The 19,784-nt window shown below is 45.1% G+C and overlaps 1 protein-coding gene across 14 annotated transcripts in view; it reads left to right on the top strand.

Moving 5' to 3' along the window:
* CAMK2G (calcium/calmodulin dependent protein kinase II gamma) overlaps positions 1 to 19,784 on the top strand; it is a 122,551-nt gene that overhangs the window by 41,895 nt on the left and 60,872 nt on the right. For all 14 annotated transcript variants that reach the window (XM_062579758.1, XM_062579750.1, XM_062579757.1 and 11 more), the window contains exon 3: positions 11,168 to 11,227. In XM_062579758.1, coding sequence (XP_062435742.1) covers positions 11,168 to 11,227 — 60 coding nt within the window. The remainder of the gene's footprint in view (positions 1 to 11,167; positions 11,228 to 19,784) is intronic.

The raw sequence follows: 19,784 nt of genomic DNA, 5'->3' as shown, positions 1-19,784 counted from the left end.
ATGTTCTACAGCCAGCTTGTTAGATCTGAAACACATCCTCTTCCCCACCCAACTTTCTAACCAAAAAATGCAGTTAGGTGGGTGAGCATGTTGGTATTATAACTGCAGCCTCCTACCTCTTAATCCCTTAACCCACAACTACATTTTTTTTGTGCAAGACCACAGCGTGTTGTCTGTAATAGACTGCCCCAAACCTGTAGTTCAAAGATGTAGATGTCATCTCAAGTCACTGTGTCAGGCCATCAGACATAGCCTGTGCTGCAGCATTTCTTGGGGCTCTCATGCTGCTGCAGCTGGGTAGAAGGAACCACTCCAACACTTGTGAAGGAGGAGAGCATGCTTTTCCCTTCTGCCTCTCCACCAGTTCTCCAAGACCAGTTCCTCTTTTATAGGGAAGAACAGATTTTTGCTAGTGAGCTTTCACAGGATCAGCATGAGGAGAAGGAGGGCTGGTTACCCCATCCCCTGTGTGACTTCAAGGTTTGCTGCTGTCACAGCAGAGGCCAGTCCCCCCCCTCCCCCCAGGATCTGCTCTGCATCCAAGTGGTGACAGCATCTGAGGAAAGGGGTTAGCAGGGGGATTCTGCTCTTGCTCTCAGTGAAGTTGCTGGTAAGCTGGTCACATGAAACAAAAAATACATGAGCTCCCCTCCCCCATGCGCTGGAGTGTTTCTTGGCTCTGCACCCAAACTAGCAGCTAAACATGTGATTTACTTGTAAAATGCAGTCAAAAAATGGAGCCATTGCAGATGGAGAACCAGGGATTGGGGGGGAGAGGGTTGCTCAGCTTGGCCTGCCCTATGTGTAGCCAGAGGCCGAGGGCTGCCAGGGAAGGAGGAGGGCATGTCTGGTCCCTTAAAGGAAGCTGAGGGGAGCTCAGCGCCGCAGGACGCAGGCTTAGGGGAACGTGCCCTGCAGGACATTTTGGGGAGGGGGGAAGGGATGGAGAACGGTGCTGGTGGCGCTGCACTGCTGGGGTTGGGGGTGAGGGCTATGCGATGCAGGGGGAGGGTGCCGACGGGAGCGGGGCTGGGGCTGGACAAGTGTGATGTCGGGAAAGTTTTTTTTTTTAAAAAAAATCAAAACTGTTTGACTATGTTAACTCTGGAGCTCAGCGTGTTCTGGTCTACAAACTTCTTTCTTCTGCTAGTTACATTCCTCTCCCTCAAGGAGCTCAGCACAAGCCTGTTAGGGGCTGTCACACGTGTGTCCCACCAGTCTGGACAGCCTGGTAGTTCTGGCATTCTTAGTGTGAGCACAACTACACTGTTTCTTCCTGTGTCAGGGTTGTGGCTGGTGCGGTTGCACCTTCTGGCCATAGCAAATGCAGCAGACAAACGCAGCAAGGGACAAGAATTATTTTTAATCTAGCTGTAGAGTCTGTGGTTGGTGGTCTCTATATCATCAAGTCAGGAAGAAAGTGGCTGCGTTTTTCTTGCAGACTGGGGGTTGATAACTACGGAAAGCTGCTAGAATGCGCTGCTGCAAGAACAGTTCCCACTATGTCCCACAGCAGCGTGGGCTTTCCTTGTGTTTCATCTAGACCTGAGCAAGAAAAAGTAGAAGCAAGAAATGGTGCATTCTGCAATAGCCAATGAAGCAGATGGAGTTGTTGAATTGGTGGGTAGTTTTAAAGGTAAATTGAACGAGTTGTTGTTTATAGCAGCCGATATAGGTACCAAACTTTAAGCTGCAGCTAACCACTCGGCACTCCGTGGAGTTTGGAAGGTAACCTCAGTGGTGAAATGCTTTCTTGTCTGCTTATTTAATACCGAATCAGGAAAAGCTGGTGACTATATGACTTGCCTCCATCACAGTGGCATGAAGTGAGTGAGCTGCTGGCTGGCAGAAAAAAAAGGAGGAGAGAGGAAATCCAGATCAGAGACTCTTGGAAAGGCTTAATTATGTTGTTTTAGTAACTGAAGTAAACAGTTCATGGGAAAAGCAAAGTAGAGAATAAAGTCAGGTCAGTACAGGTCTCATGTATCCCACTGGTGACATGAAGAAGGAAGACTGCGGAGGTGAAAAAACATCTATCTTCTCTGCAAGAGGATCTGGCATATCCTAAAGGGACATGTAGATCGAAAGCACGGCTTGTATATGGGGGAAGGCACGTGTGTTGTGTGTCTGAGCTTAGAAGACTGATAGCTGGAGCCTGAATGGTTCTTTGGGCTGCATTAGTTGTTCTTTAGGCAGATATCCTCTATTCACCCGACACTTTCGTGCTGCTGTCTCATTTTCCTGTGGTTGCACTAACACCAAGGCTTTCAGGCTGTGAATCTACTGGGCTCTGCCCAACCCATTGCTTTTTACTGAGTAAGACTGGAAACAGCTGCCAAAACAGCCTAAGCAGCTGAACATCTTGCATTCTCAGAGTGTGGTCAGGAGAGATGAGGTGGCTGCTTGTGAGTCAAGGGTAGGTGCATTAAGGAGTAGCTGCTTGAGCAGGGGCTCCGGAGGCATGCAGTTTGTCTGGTAGGGAGCAGGCAGCTGACACTGTAAAGGGGTTTACAAAGTCCTCCTCTAACGCCATAGCAAGCTTGGAAGGAGCTCCCTTGCTGAGGCTACTTTGTTCTGAGATTACTTCAAATGTGAGGCCAAGGGCTATCCCTGCAGTGGATAGCTTAGGTGCTTGCTTCCTCCTTCTCCATCTCCTGGTGCATGTGCACTTTGACTTAGCATTTCTTTGAGGTGCTGGCTTAGATCAAACCATAGGATCTGCTGTAGGTGAGAACCTTAGCTGAATGGTGGGAGTATGTAGAGCAGACTGAGGGGATCTCTCCATTGCTACCATTTTAACGCCCTGTAGAGTGTGCCCTGTTTAGAGACATATGTAGGTGATGTGTCAGGCACAGTTCCCCCCTGTCACCCTGAAGACTGAGGGTTGTTGGTAGCAGCTGCTTATAGTACCTTAGTGCTGCTTGAGTAAGATGTAGCAGCATGTTCCTTTCTTGTGCAGGCACAGGAGAGGTTTGGAAGAGCTTGGAAAAATGTGGAAAGGCGCCCTTTGATCTACTACTAGGAAGGCTTGGTGCGGTACATGCTCTTGGGGCTCCTCAGCATTTTGTTCAGCAGCTTGGTTCAAGATTGTTTTATGCAACCTTGCACAAACTAGAAAATGTGCATTTTTAGAGAACAGGTATGCTTACCCCTCTTTTGTTCTTTGTTTCAATCCAAGAGGACAAAGCATATAGCTTAGACTGTAGTGAGGGATAGAAAATGCCCAACCTGGCTTCATCTGGGCCCTTGTAGGCAAGGAGTGGCATGGCAGGCTTCAGCCCATGCTTAACCTCCGTGCGTTCACATCGTTAGCGGCGGTCGAGGTGACTCCGCACCATGTCAGAGCAGTGACTTCCTTTGTCTCGGGGTTCCAGAAAAGTTACTGGTGTCTGTCGGAAAGCTCGAGACACCAACCTCCCCTTCCTGCTGCAGCACGCACCAGGCTCCTTCTCCTCTGCTTTGTAGCATGTGAAATAGGTACACTCGGAGCTCCTTCTGAAAACAGGAGAACAGGAGTTCTCCTTCCTGTGTTAAGTCCACCTGCTGCATAACCAAGGAAATTATACTATACTGGTCAAGTTTTGCTGACAAGTTGAAAAACATGCGTGTGGAAAAGAGCAGCAGCTTTGGATTGCACTGGGCACACAAATAGCAACGGCAAAGGAGCAAGATTAAGGCATCTTATCTTTGCAAAGATCCGTCTGTTTTAAGTAGTTTTAATACTTTCTTTGCCTTTGCTGCTATAATACAGAACTTCGTATCTGCCTTCAGTAACTCAGTTGAAGATAAGTACAAGACAAAGAAATACTAGAAAAGAAAATAAATTTACCTGACCCACCCTTTAGGGAGCTAGTCTGAGGTGCAAACACAGTCCCTTAAACCATCTTGGCTTCTGCATTTGCTATGTGGTATTGGTGCTCTAATTTCTACATCACTTGGACAAAAAAAGTGGAAAATCCACTCTAAATTTGTGCAGGTTTTGTTGTTGACTTTTAAACATGTCCCAGTACAGTGGTACCAGGAGGTTCACAAATACTCATGTGGAAACACAGCTTATTACAAATCGTACGAGCATCCTGGCTCTTTGTAAGATTCATTTGTGTATGTACTTTCAGGGGTAGAATTACACTTCTATGGGGGAATTGTTTGGTTTAGGGAGGTTAGGAGAGGGTGGGAAAACACTATTGCAAGGTAATAACTTCAGCTGCTTTTGCTAGAGGAAAGACTTTGTCAGAAAGTACATCTGACGGTATTTCTTGGAAGTCATCTTCTCCTTGTTTGCGGTGTCCTACTGGCACTTGAACCTTCTGCCGTGTGAGTAGCTGAAGGTGAGTGACGAAGGCCGTACCACTGTCTTGCTTCTCCAGCCCTTGCCTGGGTGAGAAAAGGGGAGCTTTGCTGGTTTGTTTGCTCCAGCCGCGCCTTTGTGGCTCTCATGCAGTGGCTGCGGTGCAGATGGTCCGGCGAGAGGTGCCTCTCTGGTGGCACCCATGGGCCCTTGGTAGGCAGGGCCTCTGGGGTGCTGTGTGGGGAACTTAACAACGGGATTTGGCTTTTGGAAACAGCAGCTGGAAAGAGCGTAGGATGCTGTTTGCAGACTTATTAATGATAGCTGATCTTTGAAATGAGATTGTAGAAATACTGCTGTAAAAAAATAGAAATCCATAAGCTGCAAATAGCTGAAGGGAGGGAGAGCATTTGGGAAGTATTGCTATGTGCTTGTTCGCTTTATATTCTTCTCTAGGCATCTGCTGTTCGCTATTGTCAGAAGCAAGACAGTGAATCTAGACGGACCTCTGGTCGTTCTAAAGGCCTAGAATGACTTCTGTTGGTAATAACTTCCACAGAAAGGTAGTAGTGGTGATCTGAGACTTGCTGGTATTTATGTTTAAAGGGGTGGCATGGCATATTGCCCTAGGCTGACCCATTTCAAACACGAGTATGTATCTCTGCTGTTTTGTAGCAGTGTTGTCCGAGAAATAAAAGCATATAGGGGAAATCTGTGGTCTGAAGCCCAGAATGAGGAAGCTAGCTCTCTTTTTCTGGGAATATCTCTGAGAAGAAGTTAAAATTTAAACAAGCAAAGAAAAGCATGAATGACCTGAAGGCACAGGCTAGTCTGATGCTGCAAAATCTATTTAATGCAAATTCGATTTCAGTTTTGAAGCAACTCAAAAGATATCTCAGCAGCTGGCACCAATTGACTATCTCCCAGAATTGGCATGATGACAGCAATCAAACTGAATTTATTGCCTTGGGTTTGATTCCTCTTCTGGACTCTTCCCATTCTCAGAAAAATAATCTAGAATGAAGACACCATTCCTATGGGAATACAAGCTTCCTCTGACTGCAGTGATAAAGCACAGTCTTAGTGCAGGATGAAGACAGGTGGACTGTATTAGTGAGCAGCTCATGTATATGTGCCACTGGAGAGCAGGAAAATTATGTATTGGTAAAAGGGAGAAGCAAGGTTTTTTTTTATTATTTTTTATTTTTTTCCTAGTCCTATTTTTCTTCAAACAGGGGTGTTTTATAACTAAGGGTCAGTTTTGTTGCTGCTTTTTTTTTCCTGCACTTGGGAAAGAACCTGTCCTCCCACCGGGGTGCTTCAGCTTTTAGACAGCCCCAGGGGAGCCCCTTTTTTGAGGCAGGCGTCTTACAAGGAGCGAGCCGTGGCCACGGCGCCTCGGTAGAGCTCGAGTCTAGCAAAGCAAGCCAGTGTTAAGCCAACCTTTTCGTGGGTGTACTCCTTTGTTTATGAAACCGTTTCAAAACAATTTTGTGTTTCTAGTGCTTGTTGGAGCAAGCGTGGTAGAATTCGTTTCTTCCACCTGATTTTCTGGCAGGTGTGAAATTAATCACTTCCTCTGGTAAATGTTTTTAATTGAATGGCTGTTTTGTCCGCACTTTCTGTTGTTTTTCAGTGCTGTCTTGTACTCGTGTTTGCCATGAGAAGTGACTACCTGAAAGAGGTGTTACGTATTTTCCTAGAGCAAAGAACCTCGGCGCTCCCTGGGCTGGTGGCTCGGGAGCAGGAGACGAAGGGCACGTCTCCTTAAATCTCCCTGGACACGGGTCCTCTGAGGGGCTTACGGAGAGGCTTTGGCCCAGGAGCGCGTTTGTATCGCAGCTGCCTGCGGCTGAAACGAACCCCGTGGCGTGTCTGGGGAGCAAGAGTCAGCCGGGCACGGCGCGGTGCCGCCTGTGCGGGGCAGGGCTCTCGGCGCTGTGCGGCAGTGCCTTCCCTGCCGCTTGAGTCCAGCCCTGGCCCAGCCGCCTTGCGAGTGGTCTCCTCTGTGGGTCTGCGGCAGGTTTCTCGCGCTGGACTCTGCCTTCTGACGGCGTCTTTCAGGCCGCTCTCCCTTTCCTTCCCTGCAGCCCCTTCTCCTCCCAGCCCCTTCCAAACAGGCTGACGAGGCACCGTGACCTTTTTCAGCTTGCTGTTGGTGTTGTGGCAGAAATGCTCTCGCTTGACAGCTCCAGAGTGCTGCAGCTTGCAGGTGTCCTGTGCCCTGGCTGCCTCTCGGCAGATGTTCTCCTGCCGGCCTCTGGGGCCCTTGCTGCAGAAGCAGGTGGGAGAGGATGGACCTCTGGAGAAGCAGCGGTGCGCAGAGTGGCCAGAGTAGAAAGTTGGGAACTGATTCCCTAGGGAAGAGCAGAGCCCTGAAGTTGGGCCTTACTTTTTTCCTCTCTGACACAGCATCTTTGTGGTAATGCAATCAAATGGTTGGAAGATGGAATGGTTTCCTTGCAGAAGAGTAAGAAATGCACATCATTATAGACCTGGCCATGTCCCCCACCCTGTTCGAGACTGCTGTTTTTCATGAAGTACAGCTATCTGCATTTTACTTTTTATTTCTCGCTTTGGCACACCTTCCTTTCTATCACTTTTTTTCAGAGGAGCTTGATGTATTTAGGCCAAGTTACCCTGGTTTTGGCCTGTTGTCTTCTGTACTCAGGCTGTGCTGGCTTTGTTTTCACTGGCTCAGTTCGAGATTCCTATAGCTGCGGCGTTATTAGCAGCGTGCAGAGCGCGAGCAGTTCCGTTCTGGGGAACGAACCGCCTGCATGTGTGAAACGAAGCAGTTTTCCCTTTGCAAAGGGTGCTAGCACAATGATTCTTGCTTTCTATTAAAGAAACCCCCTAGACAAATTAAAAACCCAAACCAAAGAAATCCCAGCTCTTTGAACAGCCAGTTATTTGGTTGTCAGGTATATTCAAAGGACATCTTGCGTTACATTATTAGAACTACACTTAAAGAAGCTTTTGCGGCACAGTAATGCTAATGACATATTTGTAAGTGTAATCCCGATTTTTGAACCAAAATGTAGAAATTTTATCTGTATAGAGGCTGATAGAGAGAACTAGATGTTCAAAACTTAGTTTGCACACTGAAAGTGAGAAGACTTTGTCCTCCTGCTTTAAGCCCCATCTCTTAAAACATTTGAATTTAGATCTTGCTGCAAATAACCTATGTAGGCTGGACTTCTCTGTCCATGTAGATAGTCATTGCGCTAGACTGTAGATAGAGGAATTATCCAAATATCAAGATTCTCTCTCTCTCTCTCTTTTTTTTTTTTTGGCTGGAAAACACTCAATGAATATTAGATGAGTGTTTGTAATATCCTCTACTTAAGTTTTAAGTATTTGTTCAGCAGTAGACAGTTCTGTGACTTAGCAGGAAGAAAGCTTAATGAAATCCAGAATGTGGAAACAGAAGCTAAATGAAATCAGACTTGGAAATACAGTGCAAAATTCTAACATCAAGGTTAATTAACATTTGGAGAAACTTCAGTGGGTATCTGGCTTTATACATCACTTGAAATCTTCAATGTTAATGCTAACATTTTTGATGAGATATAGTGTGGTTTAGACATTATGAAAATTGCTTGTTAATATTCCTTAGCTTGTGAAAAGCAGGAGATAGACTTAATGTCGTAGTCCTCAGCCCCTATAACCTAGGCCAGGATGTGTTGCTGTGTGTGTTAGCTACAAGCTTTGCTTCTGCTGCGCATTAAGAATATACACCTTCACCCAACAGATGGCTTGCGAAAGTTTGATATAAAGGAAGGAGGAGGAGAGGTTATTTGCTCTGCAAGCTCTTGATAAGGCAAAGATCTGAGCCCATGTCTTCTTTACATTGTTCCTCTAGTGCCTTTATGAATACTTTGGGTTTTCAAGATTCTGTGAGTATAAGATGATATGAGATGTCTTATACCCTGGCCTTTGATTTGCTCTTTTGACATCACGGAATCTTGTTTTTTCTGTTTCCTACCAGGAACAACCATCATTAGACCAGAGAGAGGACTAGAAAAATTGTAACTCTGTGTTTATTCCTTATACATTTAGATTCCCACAAGTACCAGATAGACTCAGGCAGTGACCCAGGCAACAGGAGTGAAATGCCGTATGCTGTGCCAAAGGCTACCTGGAGATGGAGATTAAAAGGGGCTCTCTTTTGGGGTGGGAGCTTCCTTCATGTCACAAGCTAAGCTGTGCTCTGGTGTCATCTGGAATCAGTCAGCGATCCTCTAGTACCACGTCAGGCAGTGGCAGCACACCAGTGCAGCCTGACCTTTCGGTGCTCCCCGCTCGTCTCCGCGGGCCGGTGCACCCGGGCCGGAGCAGCCGCGCTGGGGAGTGTGCTTTCTCTCTCCGAGATGTGCTTGAGTTTGCCTGTTTTGTTGCCCTGGAGACAGAACAGTGTGGTATGCTTTCCCCCGACCAGAAATAGTTTCCTGTACCTTGTGACCGGAGTGCTGTGCTCCTCCTTTGGTCGCCGGCCAGGCTCGGTGGGTGCTGGAGGGACGGCGTGTGAGGTGGTGACCTCTTGTCACAAGTTCTGGTGTGTCTGCTGCCCAGGATCACTAGCTGCCCTGCCTGCTCCCCTCCCTCTGCAAGGTGGTGTAGGGTTTCAGGGGAGCAATTGCTCTTGATTTACATCTCCCGGCACTTTGGTGGTTATGTCACTTTGTTTGAGCCTATGCTCCTGTCAGCTGTCTGTCTTGGCTGTCAGGACTCAGGGGCTGAGTAGCACGTGGTGAGCTCTTACCTCTCCTTCCCCCTTTGCTCAGCTGTTTTCGCTGTCTGCTTCCCGGTGTCCTTGTGCTTGGGAACAGATTCTCAGCAAGTGTAACTGGGCCCAAGGGCAATGTGATCGGCATGGCTGAAGGATCCCCCTTTGCAGGACTTCCAAGTACAGCTGGGAGGGAAAGCGGGGAATTTGCAAGACCCAGGCATGTGAGCGGCTTACGGATAGTTTATCTTCAGTTCTGGTCCTGCTATAGGAATGTGGCCTGAGTGCAGAGGGTGCAGCGCAATCTGTTGCCTTGCAAGTGTTTTGCAGAACTTCATTTGTGAGAAATGCTGCAAAAAGGGAAGCCAAGGCAGTCTTCCCCTGACCCCCTCCCTTCCCCCAGCAATGCAGGCGAGAAAGCGCTTGCATTGCACCAAGACCTCGGGAGCGTGGAACCACTCCAGCTTTCTTGCTGTCTGCTACTTTATTGGAGTGGTTTTGGCATAGAACAGTGAAATGTATGCAACAGCAACAATAATTTCCAGGACTGAGAAGGAAGGAGAGATGAAAGGAGTAATTTACCTTCTCCCATCCCCAAACAGTAGCAGATGAGAATGTAAGCACATCTCAACCCATATAAAATATTAATTGGGACATTTTCTACAGTTCAGCAATGGAAAGGAAGACAGAAATCCTGCAGTACCCTGAGCTGCTATTCCCAGTCTAGGAGAGAGGGATCCTGAGCAGAGATCTGCCTTGGTCTCCCCTTTCTGCTCACAGGGAAGGGAATGGTTGCCCAAAGCTTGCAGAGCTGCGTAGGCTGTTAGGCGCAGCAGTGTGGGATGGCGTTGCTGAAGTGGGTCTCTAGTGGGATTCCTGTAAAGCAGAGGGTGCTGCATTTCTACCAGTGGTCTGCTGAATAGCCCAACCAGCCTAGTGTCCTGCTCACTCCCGTAGAAAAGACTTGTGTTATAGGGGAGGCAGAGAGGGTGTGCTTTCAAGCCTGCATGCTGAAGAGCTGATCGAGAAGAAATGTCATGAGGGAGAAGGGACTGGTGCCAGGTCCCCTTTCTTTGCCCTTTGGATGGGTGGGCTGGGAGGAAGGGCTGTCCTTGTTTCTTGTGTCTTTCTAGGCATCTGCATTCCCCAGAGGCATAAAGTTTAGTAACTGCCAGGTTTGCTTCTCTCAGATCCTTTCAGTGAAGCTCCGCTTGTCTGATATGAGCATTTCACTTGAGAGGATGGGGGCTGTGTAATTAAAGTCAGGGATCAGTCTTTGCCCTTGTGGAAAAACATCTCCTTTCTGACTGAGCTTCAGTTACTAGAAAAGCCCCCTGCTCTGGGCTGAGAGGGGCAGGGTTTCTCTAGCTCACTGGCCTTTCCTTGCCCCTACACACATTAAATATCAGTGGAGGAGAAATTGTTTCTGCTCTCCTTGATTATTATTATTTTTTTTAATGCAGATGACAGTCCTGCTCAAACTAATGTTGCCTTTGGGTTAGACTGAGCGCACTTAGCATTTAGGCAGCATTTCTTGCCTGCAGACCTCACAATGCTTGGTCAGCAGCATTTCACCAGCAAGCCCATCGGTGGGTACTGAAGTATGGTTACCTTTATGGGCACTTGGAGCTGGCAGTATTCCTTACTGCGTGCGATGGCTGTGCCCTAGCAGTAGCTGTGTATTTCTCTGTCCTGCCCTGCCCTTCCCCAGTGTTTTTCTGGTGCAGCAGCAGGTCCTTTCCCATTTTGTGCAGGTTATCCCTTCCGAGACTCTTCCTCTTCCTCTCTGGCCCTGGAGAAGGGGGTAAGTCTTACAACAGATTTCACTAAAACTGACTTTATGTTTTTGTGCAGCTGAAGAGTGTGGTGTGTTTAACCATGCTGCTGCTCACTTGGAATCGAAGCAGGAAACGCCTGTTTAGCTGCAGCTCTGGAGCAGGAGTGGAGGGATGTCCAGTGCAGCCTTGGCTGTGGGTGCCCACATTGCCCTCATCTCAAGCATCTGTAAGGTTTTGGGAGATTATTGTGTTCCAGCAATTCTCAGTTTCACACAGCTCTCTGAGCCACTGTTTTCCTTTCTCCACTGGATATGAACAAGAGCCTAGTTCAGAGCTGTGCAGCTTAATGTCATATTTCTTATTCTCTTTCAGATCATCAGAAACTGGAACGTGAAGCTCGAATCTGCCGACTCTTAAAGCATCCAAATATCGGTAAGCCTCTCTGGGCTTAGAGGGGCAGGGAGGTGAGACAGGAGTCAAAGGGCTCATTCTAGCACCCAGCAGGAAAGCAAATGTGTTCTGAATATTTGCAACAACTCTTGTCAAATGTGCCTGTTGAAATGGCCTTAGCTTCTCCCTTTGACAAATTCTGCCATCAGCTGCATCCCTATCCCTGAGCCTCCTGGCCCCGGTGTGCACCCAAGTGTGCTGTGCCCCTGCCTGCAGCTCCTCGCAGGCTGCCCCGGATCCTCGGCTGATGCCCGGCTCCGTCTTCTCGTTTGGCGTGCTGCAAGGGGAGCGAGCAGAGCAGTGGTGTTTTTTCCCCCACCTCTCTTCTACTTCCTATTCTTGGTATTTTTCTGTGTATCTATTTAAAACCTGTATTCAGTGAGGCTGAATTTTAAAGGAGGGTGGACAGATATTTTGTCTCTTTTCATTCCAGTGGTCACTTGCTCTGAAAACGAGCGAGTCAATAATTTGTTTCTGCTCCTGAAGTTTTTGGGGGATTTTTTTTTTCTTTTGTCGAGTGTTGCTTTCATGTGGCTTGTTTCCACGGTCATCGTGCATGCAGGATTTTTTATTCGTTTGTTTGTTTTATATTGTTTCATGCTCTTCCCCAGTGGAACAGATGAGGGAGGAAGAACTGCTCACTTGGGGGGGGGAAGAAAAGAAGTGGTGGAGTCCAGAGAATAATTTTGACTTGAAATAAAAGAGGAGGGGAAAATAAGACACAACTTCAAACAAAAGATACGTTATTTACTAAACTGGAGAAAGAGGGTGTGAGTTCTGTCTTGTTCCAAAGTGCCTCAGAAGTTTGCCTTAAGTTTTTCATTAGTGCAACTTTACATTGTTTGCTGTAAGTTGCTTTGACATTTGGAGCAAGCATTATCACTCTTTTTTTTAATGAAGTTTAAATAAATAGAGCTCTAGAACCCTAGCTGAGGTGTAACTTGGGTTAATTTCTCTGAGAAAACATGAAGAAGTACCAGTGTGCCACCTTTGACCAAACTATTGTTAATTACTCCTGTCTGGGAGAACTGTAATACAGTTTCGTTGCCTCCTTTTTTCATAACCCATTTTGATACATATGTTCTACAAAAACACTTTTTAAAGTGAAAATTCATTTAAACTCTAGAGACTTGGTAATTGTGGAGCTAGAAGTTTCTTCTCCCAAAGCATGGAAAACTTTGGCAGCAGCACTGCAGTCTTCTCCAAAGCAGCCGTAGCACTGTGCTTCAGACTTAATCTGATAATGTTGGAGAGCCAGCTAAATTTTCAAATTCCATCTAGACTGAGGCCTCTGATTGCATTAGCAAAGAGACTGATATGATTGTGTTGCTGAATTAAAATGAAAAGTTCATTTGGATGAACTTTTCAAGCTCCAGATATGCTCAGATTTTTGATGTTTGTGATTTTTTTCTAAAGATAGAAAATTTCTCTCAAAAATAATGAGTTTCATCAGTGGAGATGACTCTCTTTTTTCACAGCATCTATCTGGTGCTGAACATCTGATCTCCTCACTTTCGAATTCCTAATTTTTTTTGCTCCTATTCTCTAAAGACCTGGGAGAGGAAGGGTACCTTACCTCATACCCTGCAGACCAGCATCCGTAACCTGTTCCACATGCGATGAAGGAGCAATTTCCATTAGCTCAGGACCCCACAAAATGCAAAGCACCCGAGTAGCAGCCTCGCAGCTGAACAAGCTTTCTGCTCATTATATCTGAGTACAGTTGTAGAGATATGAGTAGAGGAAGAGTCATTCCTTTCTGCAGTAATTTGCAGTGATGAATATACTGGCCTGTAAATTTATTGCTTGACAGTGTATAGTGTGACTAAAGCTCATACTAGGAATTAACTACCAAGCTTCTTTTGCCCCGTAAGACTTGTTGTGATTATAGTTTAAAGGTCATTTCACTTTTTAATCTGATCGTAATTTCTCTCTCCCATCATCTTTCCTTTTTATCAATTCTTACATCTCTTCTTGTCAGGCTTCTCAAATTTAAACATTGTATACAAGAGGAAAAACATTTTTATAGGTGAGCTCTACTGCAAACAAGCCTGTCACCTTCCTAGTTCAATTCTACAGCTGGTTCCTAATCTGCAATGAGTGACATTGTCTCGTGCTGTATTATACTTGGAAAAGTCACTTGTGGGGAAGGTATATGGTCAGTGGTTTCTGCATTTTCTGCAGATCATTTCTTGTTTTCCTAGAACAAAACTGTTTTTATTTTAAGATAAAGAGCTTAAAGTCAGTCTAAACTCAATAGATGGTCACAAATAGCAATAAAGGAATAAAATTTTAGGAAGTCATATGGTCCATTTAGTAGTCCTAGGAAAACATTTGATACCTGGCCCATTCCAGACATGTTTGTTCTTGAAGACTTGTAATAATTTCACAGCCCCTAGTGGCAGTTTTAAAATGTTTAGTTCTTCTATCAGTTAGACATCAGAAAAACATACTTGGCTGCTATCTTAGTCTTAGCTTGTTATTTCTAGTTCTATCCAGAGTATATGTGGGAAGTAGTTTTTCTTTCTTGTAACAGGCTTTTACACACTTAGACTGTTATCATGTCTCATTTCAATCTTTTTTAATTTAGACTAAACAAACCCAGGTCTTTCAATCTGGTGCTGATGCTGATTTTGGGGGGGGGGAGAATTGCTTCACCTGTCATACCAAAGATGTTCTTACTTTGCCTATCAACCTGTGAAACTTGCTTTTTGAATACATTGCTGGTGTACATTTGCTTTCTGACCCATTATTGCCCTAGACTGCTCTCTTCCTGGCAAGCAAGTCATTTTTCCATGTTGGATAAATGAGAATTCCTACCAAAGTGTACACTACATTTGTCCTCCAATAAACAGGAAGAAATGCATGGGTTCCCTCTGAATTTGTAATAGCAGAAGAGAAATCAAAATGATCTTTATGATATGCTTGCAGCTTCTCTCACAGTAGACCTCTCCCGGTCCTTTAATAGCAGTGCCATATATTACATCATTTAGATAATTAATACAAATGTTAAACTGCCTTGGCCTTGGGACAAACACTTGAAGATATCATTTGATTCATTGACAAAAACAAACATTTGCAAAATTGCTCCCTGTGAAACTGGAACAATGAGTTGTATATGCCATTGTAAGCTATTTTGTACACCCACTTTTCTAACTTGGTTATAAAAATAGCATGTAAGATTCTGTCAGAAGCTTTGTTGAAGTTCAGATGGTAAATGCATTGCTATTTCCATATTCCTAGGGCTTGCCTTGTGACAGAAGGAAACCATGTTGTTCTAAGGTGGTAGTGTTTTGGGGGGTTTTTTCCCCCTTGTCTTCTGTTCCTCTCTAATTTGGCAGCTAGTAATCATCGGGTCACTGGAGTTCCATGTTGTGACCTCTACTGGATAAATGCTTGCTGTGTTGTCTCCTGTGAGCTATGCTGACAACTCTACACCGATACTGAAGAATTCTGCAGACTTTGAATCGGCTTTAATGGAGAAATTAAATTTTGTTGTTGATGGTTTTGTTGGAGACTGCGTTGCAGCATGTCCTACTGTTCTACAGTGACCTGAACCTCTAGTGAGCTGTGAGGACAGGGCAGAGGACTGAAAAGTTAAAACCCTGTAGGTTGACTGCTTGTCTCTGCTTCTGCCTGTATACAGGCAGAAGCAGGCAAACTTGTGGCTGAATTTGCGGTTCTTACTATTTGCTCCAGGACAGTTGATTCTGGGGTGGTGATTCTAGGCTGCAACACACTGACCATAATGCTCCTAATGAAACCAATTTAAAAAAGGTTAATCTGGATACAATCTAGTGCTGGTGGTGTTGACCAAATTTTGTATTTATGATGTTATCCTTTGCTGTTGCTCTTCGCGATATGACCACTTTCTGAGTTATTCTAACATGCTTTAATCAAATAGCCTCAATTTTAGGCACTCGCTCTGTAATTGGGTATTTTACTTGTCTTCAGATGCACATGTAGATGCACAGGGTCAAGGTAATCACAGTGGAATAATAATCCTTCTTGAGAGTTTAGTGTTGCAGTATGGTTATTTCTTGATCCAGAAAGTTTTTCAGTCTCTGGATGGAAAGCATTTAGCTGGAGGCAACTCTCCAATTTCCAAAAGCGTTTTCATAGTACGTAGCGTGAGCTCATTTGACGCATTCATCTTCTCTAGCTTGAATGTGCCATTTTAGCTGATCACCTCAGCTTGCTTCAGCAGAGGAAGGACTTCCTTCCCTAACTCTTTCAACTTGTGGGTTTGATCGTTTTGACAGCTTTCTAGAGTATTTAGCTTTCAGGCCTAGAAAAGTCTTTTGCTGGCCACGCTCACCAAATGCAGCAAAACTGGATGGAGATCATGCAGTGATCTGTTCACTTTCATCCTGTTCTCGTAAGGAAACAAATGTGCCCATTACTGAGGATGTGCCGTGCAAAAGTAGTTCGTAAATATCTTTGTATTTATTTTGGACTGATTGCTTAGTTTTTCTTACACAATAACAGGCTAGAAGAAGGTAACTTTGCTGCTTGCATTTAGGTCTGCAATAAAACAAATACTTGCATTGAGAGAGGCTGATAGTGGTCCAAGAGACAGAACCAAATTCTCTGTGATTTCTGCCTTCATATCCTGTGCTGCACTGCTTCAAAGTTAATTTCTTTGAGAGAATTTACAGCAGTAGTAAACTGCTGTTCTCAGCATCTGTCAGAATTACTGCTTTTTCAGGTTTTCCTACTTCTAACTGTTTCTCCCAAATACACCTGCACTTAATTATTTTGAGTTTTAACTTCTATCTGTTGGCTTGTCTCAGAATAGACTACAATTTTGGACACATTCTTATTTAAAATGGGGAAGAAATTGTAGAAAAATCTCCTGTGAATTAGATGAATTTCTTTTGGCCTCGTTCAGTTTTACTTCCTCTGACAAATGGTCTTTCCTCCCAGTATCTCTACTCTCTCCTGGGAGTGACTTTAACAGATGTGTAAATAAGGCCTCCAGTTTGTGCGCACTGAAGTGACGATTGTGATCAAGGTATGAGTTGCTGCAGAGACCAAGAAGGATTTTGTGCTGCTTTATGCAGTGCAGTTAGAGAACACCACAACACTCATTACTAATCTGTGTGGGAAACAGGATACGTTGTCCACATCTGCAGGCTCTGTACTGGATTTGTTGCTTTCGTGGTCTGATCCACAATTTTGCTTGCTCTTCTTTTTAATAAATTATCCTTGTTAAGCAGACCCTCTCTTATTTTTTCTCCTCCAGCCACTTGGAATGTTTTCCTATCAACTTTTTTTGTAAGGAATTTGAATCACTTCCATTGTGAACAAGAAGAAACTGTAGGCTGTGTTTTGCTGTAAACAGCAAATTTCCTTGTTTTTGGCTGCAGACATCCAGACTGCCTTTGCAGTTGGCACAGAAGAGATGCTACATGCAAAGAATAGTTAAAACATGGGGAATTCTCCAGTAGTTTGGCCATGTTTGTGCCCCAGTGGAGACTCAGGAGGTTCAGCAATCTGGTGCTCCAGGGTCCAGCCTGCTGCTGGTGTGATTTCTCCTGCTGTGAGAGGTGGAGGGGGATTGCTGGAGGCTGCTCCTTTCCTCAGGTGAAGCTGTTGCAGATGATGTGGCAAAGGAGGGAGGAGACCTAGTAGCGAGGTGGTGATGGGAAGAAGGGAAGAGACCTTGTAGCGGGAGTTATGGTTCTTGGCTTTTGCAGTCATTGAGCAGCTTTTCCTTGAAAGTCGCGTGGGGCTGTCAAAGGGGAGGGTCAGTTTGCTGTGGTTCTGGGGCTCAAGCACTGATGTTTTTCTCTATATACCTTTAATTTGCTCTCCTTCCCTACCCCAAAGAAAAATAAACAGCAGAATATCAGCAAGACAGAGTGCTTTGCCACTTGGAAGTTTGAGCCGCTAGAGCCTGGCTACTGGTGCAGCCCAGCTGTGCGCCCAGGGCCGCGTGGCGGAGGGGAGGCCCCCAGCCTTCCGGCGAGCCAGCTCTCCGTTACTTCTCTTGCTAGGCAGTGTTTATTCACTTCTTGCTTTCTGCTTTTTCTGCTTCCTCTTGCTATAGTCTTTCCTGCAGTTGAAAGGATGTGTCTCTCTGTAACCCTGAGCACCAAGCAGAATGGAGAGGTGGCCACAGTCCAGGCAAATCATGCAAGCGATAACGTGCATTTTGAAGGGAGAGTTTTGGATTGACTTTCCTAGACAGTGTGAAAAAAGAGTTGTGAAAACCAGGTTAGTGCAGCAAGGGAGGGGATCAGGCAGAGCACCTGCCTTGCCTGGGCCCGAGCACTGCTCTGCTGTGCTGAAGGCTGAGTCGTCACTGATGACAGAAGTCGGTGGCAAAGCTACAAAGCCTGTATGAGAGTCGTAAAATTTGTCATGACCTCCTGCTTTTAAGTATTTTATTAATTCTAATAAAGTGGGTGTTTTCTGTATATTTTCTTTGGGATATTTTCTTTTGAAAGATTGAGATTCTTTCCTTTTTTATTCATATTTTATTTTAGAAAAAGCACCCATATTACACTTCCCGTTATCAAGAGTACTTTGCTTATCTGGTACATATAATGAGAAATTATTAATAACAATTCTGGATAGTTATGACTGCAGTTTTAGGAAGTAGGAAATATTTCTGGTAATGTACTCTTTTGGCTTGTGTAAAGTGTAAGTAGGGCATACTGAATGTTATGTATCGTGCTGAACTTCACGCTTTCAGTACAGACGTTGAAAAATAACAATTTTAAAAAAAGAGTCTGGTGCTGAAATGTAAAAATAAATAAGTATAAATAATTTGGACTGTTTTCTATTTTACTTTTAGATTGGTCTCTGCAGGAGGACTGGTTTCTTAAAAGGAAAGATAATGTTTTCCAGGCAATTATTTCTAGGCTTTGGACCATTGTACATAGGGAATTTCCTCTGGCCTGTGACCTTGCATAGCAGGAAGAGCACTATCTTGACCTCACTTTGGGCTAGAGCTGTTAAAAATGTTTCATTGAGGACAATGCTGGAAAAAAATTGGGTGTATGTGTGGCTTTTGGTATTCTCTTAGGACTGTTCCTTGTCTTTCCATGTAGAGCTTACAGGAGCTTGGTTCTGCCTGAAGGGAGTGGAGTGTTAACAAACTCATTCTCTCTTTCATTCTCCGGAGCTTTAAAACTGTAGTTGGTATGAAATGCTGTGGGCTTGGGGAGTTTACAGCAAGCTGGTGTGTATCCAGCGTACTGTAACTGCTCAGTGTCAGATTTGGGAGGACAAGAAGGGGAAGAGTCCATGATCCTAAGGGACTAGTTAACAGCAGCGTGGTATGTCCTGTTAGCTAACTGTCCTGCTGCTATTAGTTACTGCTCCAAAAAAAGTCATCATTAGCTACTGGAACAGATGATTTCTAGAGAATTATTTGTGTTACACAATTTAATGCTTTTTAATAGCAAATTTTTAATTAAAAGGAGAGTCCTCTTGGAAGCAGCCTGAGCAGCTGCAGCTGAATTCTGGTGTTTAACGTAATTAGAGAAACAGCTGGGGTTGGAGCTGAGCACCCAGCTCACAGCAGCCGTTGACTTGCAGTGGCTCCGTACGGGCCGGCACGAGGAGTATCAGGACCCATGCGAGAGGCGCATTGGCGCGCAGCCAGTCTCTGCGGTGGTGGGGCAATTCCCTGCTTGGCTGTCAGGGTGGGGAGCGGATGGGGAGTGGGTGGTAGCCATCTGTGTCAGTTCACTTGTTGCTTGTGCTACCACAGGCGATAGTGCTCAGTTTGCAGACTGTTGGGCCATGTGTATTTATGTGTGTACTTCCAGCATCTCCTGGAGAACTGGAGAATATCTTTGGAAGAGAGCATCAGGTGGACTTTAGCCTCCAGTTTTATTCTGCTGCTTCTTGCATACACTGTTTCTTTAAATATGCCCTTGTGGCATCTCTTTTCTCCTCCCTTTCCCTGTGATATAGGCAGATGTTGTCTGATGTCTGGTTGGAAACTGCGGAGAAGTGAGGCTGTGGCTGTTTCTAATAAGTAGCTGACCTTTATATAGCATCCTTCAGTCCAGAAGATCACAGAGCACTTTTGAGATTGCATTACTAAGGCTGTTTGAAAGAGTTACTGTGTTGCAATTACCATGGCACAAGAGACAACCGGAAATCTCTGTCAGGTTGCGTTGACTGCTGCAGGTACTTCCACAAAGGCAAATAATTTGAAAGCCTCAAATGTTATATAATCGCAGCATAAAAACTTTGTAGTGCAGTTTGTTGGCAAATTGTGTCCTTTCCTTTCCCATAATGTTCGAATGCTTGCACTTACGAACACCAGTGAGTCTTAATTTAGCATGTAAGAGCACCCTATACCATAGCTTGTACTCTGCCCCTAAGGACAGGCAAAGATCTTCACAATACAAGTACAAGCATGTTTCAGCTCACGTTGCCTTTTCCTAAGCAGCACAGTGAAGATGGTGGGAATTGTCGCATTAAATTCTTTGCCTGATTTGTGTATTTGCCTTTTGCGGTGACTTTGGCAAGTACTCTGAGTGTCTGCAGTGATACACTTGCAGCAGCTTGCCAAAAA

This window comes from Rhea pennata, chromosome 7 (assembly GCF_028389875.1).
Source record: "Rhea pennata isolate bPtePen1 chromosome 7, bPtePen1.pri, whole genome shotgun sequence".
Lineage (NCBI taxonomy): Eukaryota > Metazoa > Chordata > Aves > Rheiformes > Rheidae > Rhea > Rhea pennata.
Note: the sequence above shows the minus strand (reverse complement) of the source record. Positions and strands in the feature narration are given on the sequence as shown.